Source organism: Phyllostomus hastatus, unplaced genomic scaffold (genome assembly GCF_019186645.2).
Source record: "Phyllostomus hastatus isolate PE091 unplaced genomic scaffold, TTU_PhHast_1.1 phas_contig_58, whole genome shotgun sequence".
NCBI classification, from domain to species: Eukaryota; Metazoa; Chordata; class Mammalia; order Chiroptera; family Phyllostomidae; genus Phyllostomus; species Phyllostomus hastatus.
Window position 1 is genome coordinate 22,066,608 of NW_025333916.1, and position 21,462 is coordinate 22,088,069.

Here is a 21,462-nt window from a genome sequence, read left to right on the forward strand (position 1 = left end):
TGTGATAAATTGTGTTTGGATATGTGATTGGATTTGAACTGTTCCCAAGGGAAAAAATGTATTTGAAGGGTGTGCCATAGGCAAGAATTTATTTCCACATCTACTTACACCAGTGTTTCTTCCAGTGCATTTCAAGAAAGAGTTGCCCTGCCAGATGCTGGGCCAGAGAGGAGGATGCCGAGATTAAGTAGGTTCGGGAAGTGCCACTTCTGGAGAGTCACAGAACACATGAGCTCAACAGAAACTCTGAAGAAGTGCATTCCCCAAACTGGCATTTCTCCACATTGATGGGAACTTTTTATCATGTAGAACCTAGTAGGAGCCAGGAGAGTCGTGGAACATTTTTTTGAGATGTGCCTTCTCAGATAATACCCAAAAGAGAGTAAGTTTCTCAGGTCGCCAGAGCAAACATTATGGGAGCAGTCCAGGGGCTCAAGTGACCCCATGCATTTCCTCTTGATCTACCCCATTCCTTAACACCAGCTATAGGAGTAACAGTGATAACAACTAGGCCTACGGAGTACTTCCAAAGCTCCGAGTAGTTTGTGCTTTGTCTTATGTAACACTCCTACCACCTACCACGTAGGTACTATCGGAAGTCCTATTTTATGGGTGAGAAAACAGACACACCAAGGAAGTGTGAACACCTGTTTAAAACCCCATAGGTAATAAATGGCAGAGCTGGAATACAGCCACCCCACACATAACCGCTGAGCCTTGTACGTGAACCACGGTGCCCGCCAACCATCTCCGTTGTTCAGTATGCGTCAGCTGCCTTCCCTCATGCACGCCTTCAACTGCGTTCATGCACGCACATGTTCATTCGGTCCACTCCCCACTTGGAAGCACCCACAAATTCGTGTTCGTTACACTGGAAAAGTATGGTTTTAGTCTATTTTGATGAAACTCGGTTTAGGAGGTGGGAGAAGGTGGGCTCTTCATCTTCTCACCTTTGAATGACAGAAAAATACCACATCACCTACTTTCCTCACAGGAACAGGTCTGGTTTTGGTCATTTTGATCAAAACTAATATTTGCCAGGCAGGGTCCAACCTTAGTGGATTTTCTGGGTCAGCAGTGTTTCAGTTATTTAACCAAGCCTTTGATGAAACACACTTTCTGAATTTTCCTGAACCATACATTCCCAAAGTTAGCCAACGGTCTGAAAATAATCACCCCTTAAAAAACTGAAAATCATCAGCAATAACCACCATGGAAGTACTGTAAGTGTGCAGAACTATATATTCAGAAAATAAATATTTTGCCTTTAAGCCCACCTTGATTTATAAAAATAAAAATATAATTGTGTCCCGATGTGGGTGGGTGGGTGTGGCTAGGTGTGTGTGGGTATCTGAGCATCTGCAGCACTGCAGTAGGCAGAGATGGCATCTGACAAACACACCTGCCCTATCTCTATATCCACACATCCACATCTCCTATCTGATGAATACGAAGAGGAAATATTTTAATTTACTGGCAGTATTTGCAAAAATGTTTCCATATTCTTACTAGGAGCAATGATAACTACTTTGAGTAGGATAATTTCAATGGGGTTTTCCCCAGCACTTCCTCTGCTTTTAGGCTCACACAGTTCAGATTCAGGGCCCCTCTACCCCTTATTCATTAAGACCTCTCAGAGCAGAGTGAGCTCATTCAAGACAAATTTGTATCTAATCTTTCACAATGTTTTACCTCAGGCTGCTGTTCAGCATAAAATAGCTTGAAAACATTTTAAATCTATGCCCAGGGAGTTGAGTCAAGTACCCTGAGTTAAGTTGAGTACACCCAGCCCCTTGCTGGATTGCTGCATTCTCCCTTCAAGGTGGGGGTGGGTGGGATTCCAGGGCACAGTCCCCAGAGAGACGTCAGTTTGCAACTGCACTTCCTCACACTGGAACCTGGATGCAAAACAGGATCTCACGACTACACACAGACCAACAGACCATCACATCTGGGCCAAAATCATTCCTTGTGCTTTCCCCCTCCAACCTCGGTGCCAGTGAGTAGTAGTTTGCACATGAAAAATTCTGTGAGTCTATTTTAGAGCTCATGTAGAACAGAAGCGTCAAGCATCTAAAAATACAGGATGAGCTATGTGTGTATAATCTGTCATGCAAATCTGGATAAATGAACAAGTAATCAAAAATAGCACAACTCTGGTAGGAATAAATTCATCAAAAGTCAGAAATTGAACCGACACATTGGAAGTAATATCAGTTTTGAAAGCTTTTAATTTCTTAAAAGAAAATGCGATTGTAATCAAATGGAATATACATTAAGCTTCCATATTGTTGTTATAAGAACATCCCCAAAACAGAACCATATGGAAGTAAAGACAACACAATATACATACACTTATATAATTTTAAGAGTATGTAATAGCTCCACATTTACTATGCTGAAATAAGAAAAAAAATCAGCATAGCTAAACAGTTAACTTCAACTCTGAGGGCACATCTGAAATGACGAGAATACAAGCTAAGATCCTAAACATGCAGATTCCAGAAGCTTTCGGCAAAGCCAAGCACGCGAGATCTCCTTGACTTCTGACATTGCACCATCCCATCTCCTGCCATCTGCCGCTAGCAAATGTCAGTGTATTCCGTGGATGGAAACATGCTTCCTTTCTGAATCATCCTTACAGAGACATCCCAAAATATGGCCTGCTGCAGCTGAGAATGACCGCCCTGAAATGGGAGGGTGGGAGGACCAAAATTACATTCTTCAATAATCCAGAAGAATCAAGAATTTTCTCATCGAAATGACCAGCGTCTAGACAGGGGTGTCAAACTCATATGCACCAGGGGCCACATCAGCCACATGGTTGCCTTCAAAGGGCTGAATGTGATTTTAGGACTGTATAAGTGTAACTACTTCTTAACAATTAAGCAAACACTCAGCGCTGCGGCCAGGTAGAAACAAGGTGCTGGGCAGATAAAACAAGGTGGAGGGCTGGCTTCGGCCTGTGACCTTGTGTTTGCCACCCATGGTCTAAACTGAAGGAGGCAAACAGAGGCCTATACTGACAGAGCAGGAAAGGGCCATGCCATCTTTGAGAAATGGGAGCTTCAAAACTCAGAATCTGTAAGAGAGTGTCCAGGCTCTGAGGACAGGTTAGAACACAGTGTTAAAATCACCATCTTATTCAAGGCTGAACACGAAGAGGGTTCTGAGCATGTGATTCCTGTTTGTGTTGCTGGAGGATTTATGAGACTCAGAGTGCAATGCCCTTACTGCAGTCTTACAACATTCTGTATGATTAATTGATTGCAAATCACTGCACAGGATGCCAAGATCACTGGTAGGAAGCAGGTCATTAAATAAAATTAACTCTGCCAATGTTTTGCTTGTAAATGTTGTTTCCAAAGCCTGACAGCACTATTTCTTCCAAAATGGCCTCAATTCACTGGAGAAGCAGACTCTTGCATATCTGGTGGATGATCCAAATATTCTATATTTAATCCCAGCATCCTGCATGTTGTGCTCTAGGAAGAAAGAGCTGTAGTGTGGTGCAATTTGCAGAGAGAACTGTGGAAAAGAGTCACCAGGAAAATAATTCTGCACAGCCTTACTGTGAAATTGTTCTGCAAATGCTCAGAGTCCTATCCTACATTAACTGGAAACTTTGTAAGACTACATTTTTCCTTAGGTAAATTTTCAAACCAAGCATTGACATATCAAATTAAATTGAATTAATATCTCATCCAGGGAGCATGGATACCCTGGCCCCTTCTCCAAGGAAACTCAACAGTGATTTATCATGGCAAATTAACATCTCTGCAGATCAAAACTCAGTCCCAGGCTTATTTATTATCTGGCTGGAAGTCTGAGCAGAACAACAGGACGAGGCTTCTCCCCTCAGCCAGCTGCGTCTGGGAACTGACCAGCTGAGAACACACAGTGCCGTTCAGTCCGTCTGGGGCAAAGCAAAGGGATATATTTCTTAAGAGGCCACCACACTTCATTTTAAGATTGCTATAATGAATATGTGATATTTCGAGCGATATTTTAAAGCTGACAAGTGGAAGGCCTTGCCACAGAAAGTGGTTCACCTTCTAGGAGAGTATTTAACTAAACAAATACTAATTGTTCCGCCTGAGGAGATACACTGGCCTGTTACATAGGATTTAGCAGAAGAAAGGGGGCTTACAAAAGTGTTTCACTGATGTGGAGCTGACTACCCACATTTAATTCACTGGGGTTCAAGCTACCTCATTGTTGAAAAATGCCCCAGTGAACAGATAGGTTGACTAATAGTTACTGATACAATTAAATGCAAAATTGCTTACATGTCATCTTCCTAAAATGACAGCAATGGATGTTTCTACTTGTTTATAATAAATCAAAGCATTTTATCGAGAACAAATCTAAGTTTTTATTTGCCATACATAGCCATATGGGACTACACGTACAAAAACCTAAATGGAAAAATAACACGTATAGAAAGGTCTCTAGAGAGAGGCGTACGGAGAGCACCTGGACCTGAATGACAAACAGGACTACAGCCCAGGCGGCAAACTTACTCAGCACTAATGAGGAAGGAAAGGTGGTCATTGCTGAAGTCTGCCAACTAGAACCCACAAAGGTATCAGAGGCAGACAGTCCTGCTGTTACCCTGCCATTTTTCAAGGACAGCATCTACTATAGGCTCAGTGAAATACGTCGGACAGAGAAAGACCAATTTCATGTAATTTCACCTATACGTGAAATCTAAACAACAAAATAAAAGAAACAGAAACAAACTCATAGACAGAACACACTGGGGGTTTCCAGATAGGAGGGGGACTGGAGGACTGGGTAAAAAATGGTGAAGGGATAAGAAGTACACATTGGTAGTTGCAGAACAGTCATGGGACGTAACGTACAGCATAGGGAACATAGTCAATCATGCATTAATAACTATGTATGGTGTCAAAGGTATTATTATCAGGGAGATCGCTTCATAAATTATGTAATTGTCTGGCCCCTATGCCATATACCTGAAACTAATATAACAATATAGGATGTCAAAGATTGATAAACAAACACAGAAAGAACACTATCTAACTACACCCATCTTATAGAAGTTTTGAAACTCACCCCGTCAGCTAGAGAGAGGTGCTCCTGCTGCCTGCCTGTGTTGACCGCCATCCTGCTTTGTTCCACTTGCTTTTCTCAACCCCTCTCAGCGCCTCAGTGGAGTCCAGCTGCCTGCTGCAAGCCCACAGTTGCTCTCATTTCTGCTAAAGAGTGTGAACCTTAACTCCTTCCCTCGAGTTGTAAATATTTTTCGAATGTCCACTGCATGCCAAACGCTGTGCTAGGTGCTTGTCATAGAGCAATTAAAGATGACGTGTATAGCTCTCTACCCCTATGAAGCTTATTCTACCATGGGGCGGACAGACATGGTGTAAATTATTACACATGCAATGAATTCCAGTTATGATAAGTGCTACTAAGAGATGCTTTCTAGTGACTCTAAACCTTACTTTTTTTTTTAAATATCAGTTTATCCAGGACTAACAAGGGCAAACTGATTCAGGATAACCTAACTCAAATAAGAGATTAAGGTCATAAACTAGAACACAATTTTAGAATGTGAAGTGAGAAACCATTTAAGATAAAATACTCCTGTTGGCTGTCCTCAACGTTTTCTTTCCAGTAGGAAAGAGCACTCAGAGAGCCCACGCACTATGAGAAGGTTTCCTGGGGCTACACTGATATAATGCAGCTGATGAGGGCTGGGCGCTCTGTAGTCATAGACACCGTACATCCCAAATTGAGATATTTGGTCTTGTTGCCAGAAATGTCTCACATTTGGTCCTGAAAGCAGGGTTGACTGATGTAACTTCTTCTTCCACAGAGAGGAACAGATGGGAGAAATGCTGTGCTTTCAGTCCTTCCTCCTCAGGACACTTCTGGTGAGATCCTAACAAACGCCTCCAGCACAGAAGGGCAGTTACCCTTTATATTCTAATACATTTCCATTCTGAGTAAAATGCCCCCAGTTTACAGCTGCCTTTTTAAAATCATATTTTAAACTAGTGGCTTCCTGCTGACATTTAGGAGATACTCTCATTTTTTTCACAAGCCACCCCCAAATCACTATTAAAGTGAATTATTTCCAGAAGGTACCCGTGAATGAAGAAAGCTGATGTTCATTGGTTCCCAGGACATGCTATGCACTTTTTTTTCTTTTTCTTTTTCTTTTTTTTTTTAGTTCTTTTAACACTTCATTCTCTGTTGTACGGATGGGGAATTAAGGCCTAGGGATCAGGCAGCCGTGGGAGCCTCAGGGAGCATTTGAATGGAGGTTCTCTAACATCAAGCCTAGGTCGGCGGTGCAGGGAGAGGTGCTGGCTGCTTCAGCATCACCTGAGGAGCACGTTTGGTGCAGAAATCTGCAGGCCTCGGCCAAGCCCCCACAGACCAGAAGCTCTGAACCAAGGAAGTCAGACTTTCATTGCACTCTCCGAAAAGCCCCACTGCCCCACCAATTCCAGCGACCGGCCCCGCCCCCGGTACCTTCTCATCAGCCTCCTGGTTAGAGGGCACCCTCCCTGACACCATAGCAGGGTTGGGGGGCTGCAGTTGGGGCAAAGTCTCTCCAAGTTTTAAGCTACTAGCCTTTAAACATCCAGTACATTCAACTCCATTTTTCTAGATTCGTTTTTTCACAGAGACTAAATAAAAAGTGGAAGAGAAAAGTTGCCTTATTTGAAAAACAGACAGTTAACATGGTCTCACAGGATCACTGCAAAGAGCAAACATGAACATGAATTTAAATGTTTTGGAATGACATGAAGTGCCATATAATATTACAATATTATATTACATTATTATTTGCCCAACGGTGAATTACTAATGTAGTAATAGGGGTGACATTTCCAAACCAGGAGGACTATCCCCTCCTCAATTTAAGTGGAGAAAAAAAGTAAGACCACCTGTTTTCATCAATAAATTTTACTGGAATGCAGCGAATCCCATTCTTTATGCATCATCCACGGCTGCTTTCGAGCTCCAGTGGCAGAGTTAACTACATTCCACAGAGACCCGATGGCCCAAAAAGACTAAAATATTCGTTCTGTTGTCCTTTAAGAAAAAGTCTGCCACCCACTGAATCAGATAGCCATATTCTTCATAGGGAAATGTAAAATAACCGTCCTCATCTAAACACTCCACATTTTAACCAAGCCCTAACACTGGAATCTCCATAGCTGGATGGACATAGGGATGAGGAAGGAGACGGTCCCCAGATTTTGGTGTGTGGACAGGGTGGTGCCTCCATTGCCAGTTTCGGATCATTATCCCACGCTTCACTGGGACTGCAAGCAGCATGCCTTATCCTTTAGGTATGTTTGGTATGTAAATAGTTACAAACTTCCCTTCCAAACCCCACCCTTAGTCACTTTGAGAATAAAAGCCACACTGTACTACAGCGGTCTAATATGTTTCCCACAGTCCATATATACACGTGTGTATGTATGTACCTGTATGTATACCTGCTTTTCATGTTTTAAGCTAAGGATAAAACCCAAGGCCAAGCCTAACCTCCAGAATCTTTTGTCCTGAGTGGACTCCTACTTCAGCAGCTTGTTCAAAACAAACTGGACCCAGGGTGGGAATGAACAGGCAGCCACACAGCTGGCTGGCTGCCTCGGAATCCACCCACCTGCCGGTGCTGCTCTCCCGCTGCGCACTGGGCTCCGCGCTGAGGCGGGATGGCCCTGGCCCAGTTGGCTCACGCGGCCCGTCTGCCCCCAGAGAACTAGGCAGTCAGGAAGTTGGCAGTCGGCGCCCGCGGCTCACCAAGCTCTACAAGCAATCGGCATGTTTCCCTTTCCTGGTACACAATCTGCAAAGGGAGAAAGTCAATCATCTACACTAGTCAGTGAGAAAGATTAAAATTTAAGCCTTTGAGCCCAATCCTTTATATTCTTGTCAAGATGCAGATTTACTGAGAACAAGCAATATTACGGTTTCCTTTAAAATGTTACCCAAAGTGCTAGTCAAGATTCTAGATGATGTAGAGTTGCCCAATGATTTCTCAATTTTGACTTCTACAGACTCCCATAAATATATCTGAATAATAACTTGATGTCATAATGAATGTTCCCAACCCTTCAGCTTTAGTTTCATTTAAGCAATTCAATATACAGGCATCTAATATCCTTCCCAATCATAAAGAGAGCTCAGCATTCCCAAAGCTCCTAATTAAGGCCTACGTTTGGAAATACAGCCTAATGAATCTACAGGCTCAATATTTGCTGCCCTAATTTCTGTGGGTTGACATAGGCTTGATAACAGACACCTAGATATGTAAACATATAGATGTTTATATTTATCACAATTCTACTGCTATGTCATTTTTTAACAAAATTTAATTTATTTGCCTAAATAAGTAAAAAACCTCACAATGTAGGTAAATTGTGGTTTAACTTGGGTACGTTTATTTAAAAAACTTAAAGCCTTCGTGACACCTAAAAATACTGCAATGAGAACAATAATCATTTTACCCTGTGTGAAGAGCTGAAGGATGCCCCTCACCCCAGTACATACATTGAAAGCCCTGCCCCCACGACCTGGAGATGTGTTTGGAGATAGAGCTCCAAAGAGCTAATTAAGTGAGGTCGTTAGGGTAGGCCCTAATCCCACGTGAATGCTGTTCACGGAAGATGGCATTGGGACACAGCCGTGCTCGGGAAAGAGCATCTGAAGACAGAGAGAACACAAGCCTCCACAAGCTGAGGAGAGCGGCCCTCAGAAGAACCAACCCTACCGACGCCTCGCTCTCAGACTCCCAGCCTCGAGAACTGGGAGGAAATGGATTTCTATTGTTCAAGCCACCCAGTCTACAGCACATTATTACGGCAGCACTAGTGGACTAATACACTCCCCTTTTCAAAAACGCCTTTGTCACTGAAGTTTATAGTATCTAATGCCAGTTTCAGTTTTATGGGAAACTGCCTAAAGGTCTTTGGCAAAGCTTCTTTCCACACAGATTACACAAATAAGGTGCCACTTCTGAATTATGGAATATTTGTAAAACATTAGAAATTATCATATCCTCACTTCACAAAGACTTACTTAAATACTAACTACATCATTGCTTTTCATTTGGAAATTTCCTATTTTCTTTCTATACATAAAAAAATGTCATTTAAAGTTTAACACAGCTGTCTATATATATTTTTTTAAATCATTGCCAAGACAAAATATTCTGAATACAATGCTGTGAATTTTAAAAATATTTTGGTGGGCACCAGATTCTATATGTAGTAAAGAGAAACAGTCTTTTAGAATTCAAACATAATAAAGCTATTATCTTTTTCTAATATATATGTGACTAACTCATAAAATTTGGCTCTTGATTTAAATTTTATCATATGCATGGCAACATCATCATGCTGTGACTACATTGAGAGAAACTTTTTAAGATGACCCGTAAATACGGAGGTACAGACAGAAATACAACTGAAATGGGGACTAAGAAGATTTCAGGTCATTTTTCATGGCTAAAGGTGTCCAGCCTTTTGGCGTCTCTGGGCCACACTGGAAGAAGAGTTGCCTTGGGCCACACATTAAATACACAAACACTAATGAAAACTGACAAGCAAAAAAAGGCTTGAAGTAAATTGACAATTTTCGTAGCCATCCTGAGCCACGTGTGGCCTGTGGGCCGTGGGTTGGACACCCTTATAAGAGTTTCTTCTGTTGATTAATGAAAAACACAAACATCATAAACTACTAGATGCGCTGCCTAAATAGTTCTAGAATTCTAAAACTAGAAGAAAAAGAACTCATAGGAATGAAGTGTGTGTTTGCTTGTTTTGCCTTTAAGAAGGGTAACAGAGTTAAACATTTCATGGGGCCAGTTACACAGCAATCACTCTACAGGGACTATTGTTTAAGTAAATTCACATTTTCTGTGCTCTTGGCCAGTGGCCCTCAGAGGTGTGTAGATTAAGTTCTTAAACCAACCATCTCTTCCTCTATAAATAAAACCAAACAGCAATTTGGATTTAATGTTCAAACATCCAATAATTTTGTTCATGACACAACTTCCAAAACTGGACAGTAAAGTTCCTTAAAGTGCTACCTCAGGAAGTATTTACAAATATCATGGGGCTGTCGTTAGAGATACTATCCTTAAGACAAAGTGTCCCCGGGGAAGAGCGGCGCTAAAGGGTGTGTATGATCATCTGCAGAGACTCGGTGCCCGTGCAAGTGCTGCCCACTGCAGTCCCAAAGGCTTAGGAGTGTTTCCAAGTGGTCATGTTAAAGGAAGGGAGGGAAAGAAGACACCACCGCCCTGGCTCTTACTTCTCAGCACCCTGCTAAGCGTTACAACAGGATTTATTCTATTTCTACTCCAACGACTTCTTGAACAAGCACAATTAATTTCAAACAGCTTTCTAGAAGTCAACAGTTCCTGGTTTAAAGGTAAAGAGCATGGACTCCAGAGTCATGTTCCCCACTCCCATCCTTGGCTCTGCAACTTAGTAGCTATGTGACCGTGGGCAAGTCTCTGAACCTCTCTGGGCCTCAGTTTCCCGTCTCAAATGGAGACAATAACAGAACCATCTCAGTGTATTACTGCGTTAAATGAGTCTCTCCGTGTAAAACCCTAGCACAGTGCTTGAACGTTGGTGCCATGTAACTCTTGGTGTCAGCGGTGGTGAGAGAGCAATTCCAACACCAATGACAACCAAAGCGCAAGGAGCTCAGTGAAGCGTCTGCTGAGGACGGGTAGAGCAAACCGATGAAAATTCCAGTCGAGGTGACAGCTGAACACATTTGAGAATTTTATTTACAGACAATTTTTTCCATCTGGCTTATACTGTTCCAGAAAGTCATGTTCCCGCTGATCTGAGCTGGTCCTGAGTGGCCCGTGCCCATCCACAAAAAGCTGCCCGGGGGCAGCTGACCTCAGGGCTGGCCGCAGGTGGACTCTTCAGTGCGGCATTAAGGAAACCGAGGCTAAATGCACATTGAACAAAACACCAGCCAAGAATATTACAGACAAAGGGGGATAGATGGTAATGGGGAAAAATACAATAAAAATAACTTAAACAAAAAGAATATTAGAGACAGGTTTTATTAGGTAGAATATTGTGACCTCAATAGTGGTCCTTGATGATCACTCACCTGAACATTCAGCAGCCAAGAGTGAAAGCAGGGGATGATGGCACTGCACTGTCCTTGATTCCACTATGTGGACTGTCCCCGCCCCTGGCACACCCTTATCCTGCTTCTCCCAGCCACGTCCCCACCCCAACCCATGCAGCGAAGGCACTGGCCGGGTCTGGCGAAGACCAGCATCAGGGGGATTATCTTGTGCTACTTTCAATTGTAGGAGCTGCGGAGGCACTGGCAGGGTTCAAACAATTTTATCTGGCCCTGACAAGCCTCTTAAGAATATATATCCAATTTTTATTCCACCGCCCTATCACCTCCTAATCTCTGACTTTCTTTTCTCTCCTCCAGGAAGTGCTTATCAGGCTTAAGTAAACAAACAGAAATAGGGTTTTTCAAGTAGCTGCAAAACTCCAGCGCTTAACAGCACACCCTGCACTTCTGATCTAATCCCTGCTTACACACACCAGGATGTTCCTGAGCGATTCAGGCCACAGCTGACTTTCCTCCCCTCTGTCAATGCCCTGAGCGACCTCGGCCCACACTGGACACACACTATTGGAAGCACAAGTACTTTCTGTCAGCATTTCGCTGGGCTAGGTCTAATTCCTTACATGTGGAGAGACTGGTTTTGTATATAATCACTGTTTATTTCCTTAGTACATTCTCTATCTCCTGCAAGTGTGCTGCCAAATGTTTAAAGCTTTCTAGTTTGAAGCACAAGGCAACAGAAAGAGATGGGAGATATACAAAAAGCATGCGAGAAATACTTCTTTAAACAAAAGCTGAATGTGGTTTAACTCAAACTGAGTTTTTGAATCATACCATAGCCAGTATGCAAAGCCACACTGACAAAAGCATCTGAGGTGCTGGAAATAGCACGTTAACGGATCAACACAGCAAAGCAACATGCACCTAGAAAAGGCATTCTGCAGTGCGGCCTGTCTCAAACTGAAGTTTCGAAATAATATACTAAAGTGGTTACATTTTATAACCTCTTCCTGACTCTTCATTTTACTTAATCCCAATGAACTATGCCCTTGTGTCTGTTTTTATTTAAAGAATATATGAAATGATACTTAAAAGTACTATTTCATTCTCTCCTACATGCTGACAAGAAATAAGGACATTATAGCAGTGAGGATAAAGAATCATCCACTACTACAAATCAACATCTTTTAGATTAGCAATAATAATTCGTGGAAGCTAAATACCTTTAAAACTTTCCACTGTTGAAAAATTATCTCACTGACAAGCTAAGAATATGCGTCAAGCATGGGAGCAAGTCTGTGCACAGTTCTGAAGATCTCTATGCTGCTGCTTGTTTTATGTTTCTGAAACACTGTGCAGTTGGTGATTTATTTCACATCATGTGGCCAGCCATTTGTTTATTCTATTGCATGCCATCTGTTTTTTGGTAGAGAGGTTTCAAGTTCTTCTCATACCCTACCTCATACCCCATGGAAAACAATTTATAATAGACTTAAATTTAAATCATTTGGATGCATGTGGAGTTGGTAACTCAAGCTGCCTTTCATTGATATTTGGCAAATGCTTTAATGGGATTAGCAAATTGGGTTATTACGAGGTACTTATGGAGACACAACACTTTCTTTTACAATGACAAATAATGTTAACGGTTTCATTGTGGGTGTTCAATAGCAGCACAGGTTTTACCAACGTCCCAGGAAATTGCCCTGAGAGACAGTAAAGTCCTACCACAAAGCCTGTGCCTATCTTTTATGTCTGAGAGCCAACAAACGCATGTATCTGGCTGTGGCAGGGTCTACTGCGAGGAATAAATACTGAGTTGCTCCACTTTTAAGAGAAGGTTCTCATTTAATCCACAGGCCTGGAAGCCCTGTCTGGCCCTAACGTGCTGGCATCCCGTGGGCCCTCCAGCCCTGGTCTAGCCTGTCTAGCTACTCACGAGTGACGGCCGTCCCCAGGCTTGCCCAAAGAAAAGTTGATGCCACCAACTTCGGCCCACCTGCACCAATGCATTCCCGTTCTAGGGCCCACATTGATTCACTCTAAAGAAGAGCCAACCATTCAAAGCCACAGCTTCTTGCTGAAACTACACAGATGATGCTTATTAAAGTGTTAATTACCATTTTTACAAGAATCCTCGTTGCTTTGGTGGAGAAGGGGTGTCCGGTGACAGGGCTGGGCAGCTGTCCACAGTTCATGGTTGACACCCGAGGCCTGAGACACGTCCATCTTGAGGTCCACTTGATGTGCACTAGTCCTTGCCAAATCAGAATTCGCTATATCGAGGCGGTAAGTGGCATCCTGGTGGAGGGCTGATGGAGTCGGTTTGTTGAAAGTGTTAAATGACGTTTGTACTAAAGCTTCATTGAGGATGAATGAATTTTCAACACGTAAACTCTCAGATCGATTAAGTTCCATCACCTGAGTAAGAAAACAAAACAAAACAAAACACAATAATTTCTCCAGGCATTTGAACATGTTTTACAAAGTATTTATTCCTAATAGAGTTTACCAGGCAGCACTTTAATAAGAACGAAATCAAGAAGAATATTACCACTGACTTCTTCCTCCCACCCCCTCTGTAATGAGCCAGTACCCAAAACTTCAGTTTGCTGTGCATGGCATAGCTTAAAAAAACATACTATAAAACAAGCAGTAGTGCTCTCTGACATTCAAATGTTTCCACTTTTTTGAGAGAGTGGCATTTTATTTAACTTCTGCTAAATAAAAAAGCTGAAAACATATTCATGCATATATGTATTTACAGTAAATATAATTTAGCCAACTTGAAAGGAAAGTCAGATACCACATATCTTTTTTTTTTTAAAACCTCACCCAAGGATATGTTTACTGATTTTGGACAGGGATGGGTGGGGAAGGGGGAGAGAAAGAGAAAGAGAGAGAGAGAGAGAGAGAGAGAGAGAGGGAGGGAGAGAGAGACACACACATCAATGAGAGAGAAACACGGATGCGCTGCCTCCTTCACACTCTGACTGGGGTTCAGACCTGCCACCTAGGTGTGTGCCTTGATGGGGATCAAACCCACGCCTTTTCATGTCTGGGATGGCGCTCCAACCAGCTGAGTCACCTGACCAGGGCTCAACGGATCTTTCTTATAAGCTTATCAACTCTTACAACTTTATGTACTTATCAATAAAAAGCTGATATGTGCACATAGTACAGAAAACTAAACTCCTGGGACAAATGGACTTGGCAAGTGTGGTTAGAGAGGGTGCAAGCGGAACACAGAACCTTCTGAAAGGTCTCAGTCCGCCCAGTCCTCAATTCGTGCGCTCACGTTAACCGTTATTAGTGAACGGGGAGTGTGAATTCACTACGTCAAATCGACGTAAAGAGCATAAGCTTGGAATAACAGGATAGGACTTGACTTGCTACATTCAGGACCCACACTGCACATGAGTAACTAACTGATCTGCTAAGCGGTACACCTGTGCACAAGTCCAAGACCGGAGCCTGTAGAGAGGCCTCCATTACGGGAAAGACAGCATGACCTCGGAGAAGTGCCTCCAGGGAAAACTTCCTCTGACTGGGAGGGCTCTGTTCTGGCTTCCTTCTCTGGGTAAGGGCGACTCAATACACCCTGAGCCATGATCCGACAGGGCCTAGACCTTTCCAGTTTCCCTATTTCAAATCACGGTGCACACACATTGTCTCTGAACGTCCCCAGCTTCTGCTACCTGCCTACTGAGTGACTCCTGTGAGTGCCTACACAGGAAGCAGAGAGACAGGACGGCCATGAATGAACCCGTCTTTGGAGAAGCTTCCCTGGACTCTGCCTTGGCGCACACCGCCTGCCGTCGGGAGATCGTACCTCCGTGCTTCCGGGAGGGAGCTCCACGGGGAGGCTGCTCTGCCGGCAGTGCTTCCAGCTGCACAGCAGGCTCTGCTGGGCGCGCACCCGCTCCCGCTCCCTCTCCACTTGGCGCTGGCCCTCCCGCAGCCGCTGCAGGTCCTGCTGGTAGTCCTGCAGCTGCTGGTCCAGCTCCCCGCGGCTCCTCCGCAGCAGCTGCTCCTGCGACTGGCACTCCCTCTCGCGCTCCTGCAGCCGGATCTCCCTGGCCTCCTGCTCCCTCCGCTGCAGGTCACACCTGCGGTGCCAGCGCCGCTGGTCTTGCTGGAACTGGTGCTGCAGCTTGGGGATGTCGGCCAGCTCCTCGCGCCGCTTCTCCAGACTTCGGGACTTGTCCTGGTCCAGGAAGGGGCTGCCTCGCAGAGAGGGGCAGGGGGACAGGCCCTCCTGCTGCTGCAGAACCAGCCTGTGGATCTCAATGTGGCTATCCTGGATGGTCAAGGCGGCCTGCAGGAGCAGAGAGGAAAAAGGGAAAGGCTTCCACATTGTTCCCACGTGGGGTTGGAACCAACTCTCAATGCAAAACTCACGACCAAATTATTTTCTTTTTTGATAGCTGCCCTTTTGCTAAGTGACCCCGGAAGACCAGCCTCCATACTTCACGTGCATTTGTCTACATTTCCCAGGGGTATGGCCTGGGAATTTGTATCCAAAAGAAATAAAGCACAAAAGTACACCCTTCCTTACTTTTGGAAATGGGGTTTGTTGCTGGGTTTCAGATATTATGTAAGCAAACCTGCTGAATAAGAATTCAGTACATAAATTCACAAGAGTCTGTATTCCTGTTCTCCATCTCATGACTCTTACAGAATTCACAAGAAGCTAAGAGTCTATACAAACTGGTAGCCTCCTCTATTTGGGTCTCAAACCAGGAATCACTGAAGCTACATTACATCATGAAGACACAACAACAAAAGGCAATCACTTGTATACTTTCAGTTAGTAATCTTTTTATAGCATAATGCCCGGGAATAGCCGCTGATACCACATTTAGGACATGTAAGTGATAAAGTTAGTCTCGTTACTGTCACTTCTTTGTATTATAGCAGGAAGGGCGTGCATAAAACACTAAGCTGAAATTCATTTAATAGGTTGGTAACAGGAGGCAGCAATGATTAGGGAAACACAGATACTCTAAAGCCCAGAGGACATTACCAACTAGATTAAAAAAACATTTTGAGTTACGGTATCTGCCTATGAAAACTTTGGCAGCATCACAGGAAATAATTGCCAAGATTTGGAAGGATTCCACAAAACAAAACAAAACAAAAAACCTCTGTGAATGCCCTTGGAAGCTTTTAATTTTAAAAGTTCCCACTTAAAGTGCAAAGAAGCACAGAGGGACAAACTGGAAATGGCCACATACTGGGTGTGTGTGTGCGTTTTGACTCATTATGAAAAATTATTACTCTCCTAGGGATAAATTCACATTTTTCTTTCCTAAGAATTTTTAAAACCATCCATGCAACAGATGCTGGAAAGATGGGGATTTGAACATTAGTTCTTTGTGAGATCAGTTTTCTAACTTTCAAAGGTTAAAAACTAAGGTATATGTGTATTTAAGTTGGTTATTGTCTTGGAATAAGATTTAAAAATGTATTCACTGGGGCCTTTTGAAATAACATTCACATTTTTCAACTTCAAAAGAATTCTTGAAAGTTCAAATTCACATAAATGTTTATTTAATGTCTTTTAGAAGTTACTATAAAGAGAACAACAATCATTAAGAATAGATACTAATTTCTTTTTTAAGGTTTTATTTATTTACTTTTAGAGAGAGGGGAAGGGAGGGAGAAAGAGAGGGAAAGAAACCTCGAAGTGTGAGACATACACAGGTTGTCTCTCACACGCCCCCAGCTGGGGACCTGGTCCACAACCCAGGCATGTGCTCTGACAAGGAACCAAACTGGCAACCTTTTGGTCCTCAGACCAGTGCTCAATCCACTAAGCCACGCCAGCCAGGGCAGATACTAATTACTTTGATCTTTAAATATGAAATAATAAGCCATTCAGGACTTTGAGGGCCTGGGTAAACAAACTGTAGACTATACGTCATCATTTAATTCTAATGAGTCTTAAGGGCATCAGTATAGTAAAACAAACAAAAGTCCAGTATTTTATATGTCAAAACTATCATAGGCAATGACAGCTCTCACATTAGGGTTACTGTTATGCTAAGTGCTACCATATTTAACATTTGGGATAAGACCACTCTCTTCTTCACATAGAGGTGGAATTTGAAGATTGGATAGTATTTATTTTCACACTTAACGTTGGTCATTAGAACAGAGAATAGCATCTGCTTCTCAATTTCCAACTTAGGGAAATTCCCAATTCACTCTCTCTTAACTCTTCTTTGCTGGAGTAACTCTGTGGCTTTTCCTTTCTGCTTTGCCTACACCTCATCTCTAACTCTGCTCTCCTAATGCAGAGATCAAATTTCATTTCCATCTGATTTAAAAATGCTTACGTAAAAACTCCCATCATGCATGAGAAATTCAGCTTCAAAAGAGAGGACTGCCACAGACAGAAATCTCTCAGGGCCTATTTCCTTAGGCCAGCTCACAACTCTGAGTAAGAGAATCTTATGTTGTCTCAACCTAACGAGCTGCAAAAGTTAGGTCATTCAGGTAGGTCACCTGGCCTTTCTGAATCTTGAACCCATGTAGGGCTGCACTGGACATTGCAAAGCAGAGCCAGGACCCTGGGAGTGTTTCCACCGGGCAACACAGGATGGGGTGCTCAATGGTTTCATCTCCCCAGAGTTAATGAGCTATACTCAAACCACACCCCCTCTCAGAACTGAAAGGAAAGAATCTTTGTTTTACATGATAAATCCAGTCTCTAAGAACATCTGCCCCAGGCCAGCATGTCTAATGTAAGGAATAAAGGCATTGCCACTAAGTTTTGGACAAGACAAAAATGCTTACTATTACCACCATTATTTAATCTGTGTTCAGAAGTTCCAGCCAAAGCAGTAAGCCAAGAAAATAAAACTGATACAATTATTGAAAAATAGCCATAATAACATCATTTTCAAAATTTTACTTTCTATCTGGAATATGCCAAAGAAGTAACAGAAAAATTATTTAAAAAATAAATAAAATTCAATGAGTAGCCAGTTACAAAATAAACATATAAAAATCAATATCCTTATTATCAGCAACCACTACTGGGAAAACATAGTGAAAAATATTCCATTCACAATAGGAACAAAGAGACAAATATATAGGGATAAACTTAACAAAAACAAAACAAAACACAGTACCTACATGAAGATAATCACAGTTTCCCAGAAGAGCATAAAATAAAAGATGAATAACAACATGTTCTAAGAAAAGAGACTAATTATTGCAAAAGTGCCAATTCTCCCCAGCTGAATTCGTAAATACAAGGTGGGACAAAAGTAGGTTTACAGTTAGTTGTTTGTATGGAAAATAACCCAATGATTAATAAATAACAATACAAGAGTAAACTCTGTGTTTGGCATACTCACAACTGGAAGCCTATTTTTGCCCCACCTTGTATAATGATATTCTAACAGTCTTGGTAGAAAGATAAGAAACTTGTCATAATTCCAAAGCTCTTATGAAAGAACATGCAGATAAGCATAGAAAAGTAGTAAGAGGAGACTGGTGGCACTGTCATCACATAAAGGCAACCTCAAACTTTAATCACTGAGGTGGTGGTGCCAGGACAAGAAGAGACAGGTGACGGATACAGCACGAGAGAAAGAAGTCCTGCTCGGTTCAAGTACGAAGAAGAAAACGTCAAACGTAGTATGACTGCACATTTTTTTCTGGTGAAGACTTGAGATCAGACTTAATTTTATTTTCTTTTACTATTCAACAGGTATGAGATAGGAAGTATGACTGGTAATAAACCAGTAGGGGAAAAGTTTAATGTTAACAGCAATCAAACAATTAAAATTAAGATAGCTAGGTACCTTGACCAATTTTCAGATTGAGAAGTAGAAAGGGGTATTGATTATGTCAGCAATGTCTACTAAAAACCTAAAGAAAAGTTCTAGTAATTGACGCTAAGGAAACACAGACTAATGTTCGAGGAAATTAGTGTGCAAGGCCGTCACGAGTGCTATTAATACAGAAGTGTAAACTCCGAGGAACTGCACACATGCCATGGACCAGGACCTTCCACAGCCACCAAACTCGCGCTGCAGAATGACAGCCCATGACACAGAGCGGCAGGGGTTCCAAGACCACAGGTGAAACAACTCCAGAAAACAGCAGGGAGACGTGCCAAGCTGACAATAACAATTCTTTCTATAGAGTCACAAGTCATTTTATTTTATTGATTTGTATCCTTGGATTTTTCTACAAATTTGTCTACAATACAACCATGGCTTTGATATCACTTAAAAATATTTTTTAATCCACAGATTAAGCAATTAGATGCATTCAGCCTTTCTTGTGTTTGGCCTAAGGGATCATCCAGACCTATAATCCTAAATGCAACCATGATGTCTATGTCTATCTTTGCAAGTCATTGGACAGCAGGCTTTGTGGTCCTTTGCCTCTGTACGCTCAGCCCTCTGCATGGCGCCTGGACAGAGAGAACACTCGGTAAATGCTGGGTGGATGAACAAACAAAGGAATGAAGGAGTACATGAATTATTTAACTGCTCTAAAGGCCTAAGGCCAACATGTGGAAGTGAAAAAAGTTCAGGTGTGAATTTGAGTTTTCACCAGAAAATGTGAAGTCATGCTACACTCGCCTAAGAGTTTCATTGTAAACTTCCAGCCAGGTCATAGTCACCAGCATTTTTCACAGATACGAACTGTTTTATGGTTTCAGAAGAGATTGGTATACAATGTAAAAGTGGCGTTGCCTCGTGATTACAAAACCAGGTGAGGTTCAACACATCTCGCTGTGTTACAGTGGGGGCTGGCACTCTTTTAAGATCATTCACTGCCTCACAAATGTTCTAATTTTAAAAATCTGGGAATCATCAAATAAAGTGAATTACATTAAGAGAAACATTCACAAGGTCAAAAATGAGAGGAGCGTAGTTACCTGCAGGCTATATAACAGACGGGTTAAATTCTGTATTGCTTGTATAATCTGAAAAATAAGATCCTAAGTGTCAAATTCTTGAAAAAGCATTTATTATCCACAAATAGAGGATGGCGGTATAGGTAAGGTACACTTAGCTCACCTCTGACTGTGAGGAACCTGGAAAACTTCTACATTCCACCTAAAATACATAAAAACATAAGAAAATGAATAATCACTCTACTTTTGAAAAGCTGCACTGTAGTGCTCCCAAAATTATGATCTCACGTAAATCACTTCACTCTCCCTAAACTCCTCTGTAGTGACTCTGTCCCCACTCCCCCCAGCCCCCCGAAATCAAAGTCTGTACAAATGAACCATCACTTAATGAAAGCCCCTCTGAGCAAACTTGGTATTTGAGAAGCATGGCTTTGTTTCACCCAACCGTTCTTTAAAACAACAAGGGATGATGGTAAGGAAATGCTCCACACTCTCCGTAAGTGACTATGTTTACCCTGCACAAACCACGCTATAAATTGAGCTCTCTTGTGCCGGGGTTGAGGTTGTCTCCCAGGCCAGATTTGGAAGCTAGAGAACATCTTGCCTGGTCTCAAGCTCCCTGTCTCAATGTTTGAGAGTCACAAAGTCCAAACAGCCGGAGGTGGAAAGAAGAAAGCAGAGCCAGAGGCAGCCCAAAGGGGAGCACTCAGCTGGCCTGCTCCAGATCCTCCCTCTCGGGGTTCATTGGATGTTCTGAGACTGCCTCATAGAACCACCATTGGCAGAGGCCCCGAACCAGGTGACCAGGGACTAAATGCTCCCAGAGCACGGGGTCTCTCCACCCACACATTAGGGGCATGGGAGGATGTAAGGGTTTCCAGTTTCCAGAGTTCAAGTGAACATCTGTCTACTCATTTACTGGCCATCTTTTCTCACTAGGACGTAAGCCCATGGAGAGCATTGCATCTGGGTATTCACTGCTCTGTCCAGAAACCTGCCTGGCATGGAATGGAGGCTCACTCCATTCTACAAATAAGCATAAGTCACCCAGTGTGTGTTCCACACCTTGTGCCATGGAAGGTCAGCAGACTCCCTGCCTTCCAGGAGCCTCCAGTCTCCCACTGCTCTAGTCTGAGCAGCTTTAAATAAAACCACAGCTGCTGGTGCTCAGGTAACATTGGGCTTGCTAAATTAATTAGTTCAGGCTGGTAACGATGCCTTGATGACCTTGCCAGAACTCTTCCCTCACACTGCTAATTAACTCCATTATTAGTCAGCACCTCTTCCAGAGGATGGATAAAGGATGGAAAAGAAAACGAAGTTGAGGGTCATTAGAATTCTCTCCCTATTTCTGGTTCTGTCCTTGCTCCACACTCCACGGTTTTTGTAATAAAAAGATTGTTTTATACATAATTTTTATATTCTATAAAAATTGGAAACATGGAAATGAGTTGAGTTATGCTACGTGCGGT

General features: G+C 42.6%; 1 protein-coding gene across 2 annotated transcripts in view; it reads right to left on the reverse strand.

Moving 5' to 3' along the window:
- The window catches only part of ARHGEF28 (Rho guanine nucleotide exchange factor 28), a 279,388-nt gene that overhangs the window by 15,695 nt on the left and 242,231 nt on the right, over positions 1–21,462 (reverse strand). For both annotated transcript variants that reach the window (XM_045847808.1, XM_045847809.1), the window contains 4 exons: positions 20,154–20,192; positions 20,012–20,059; positions 14,939–15,424; positions 13,227–13,527 (listed from right to left, as the gene is read on the reverse strand). In XM_045847808.1, the coding sequence (XP_045703764.1) occupies positions 13,227–13,527; positions 14,939–15,424; positions 20,012–20,059; positions 20,154–20,192 (874 nt within the window). The remainder of the gene's footprint in view (positions 1–13,226; positions 13,528–14,938; positions 15,425–20,011; positions 20,060–20,153; positions 20,193–21,462) is intronic.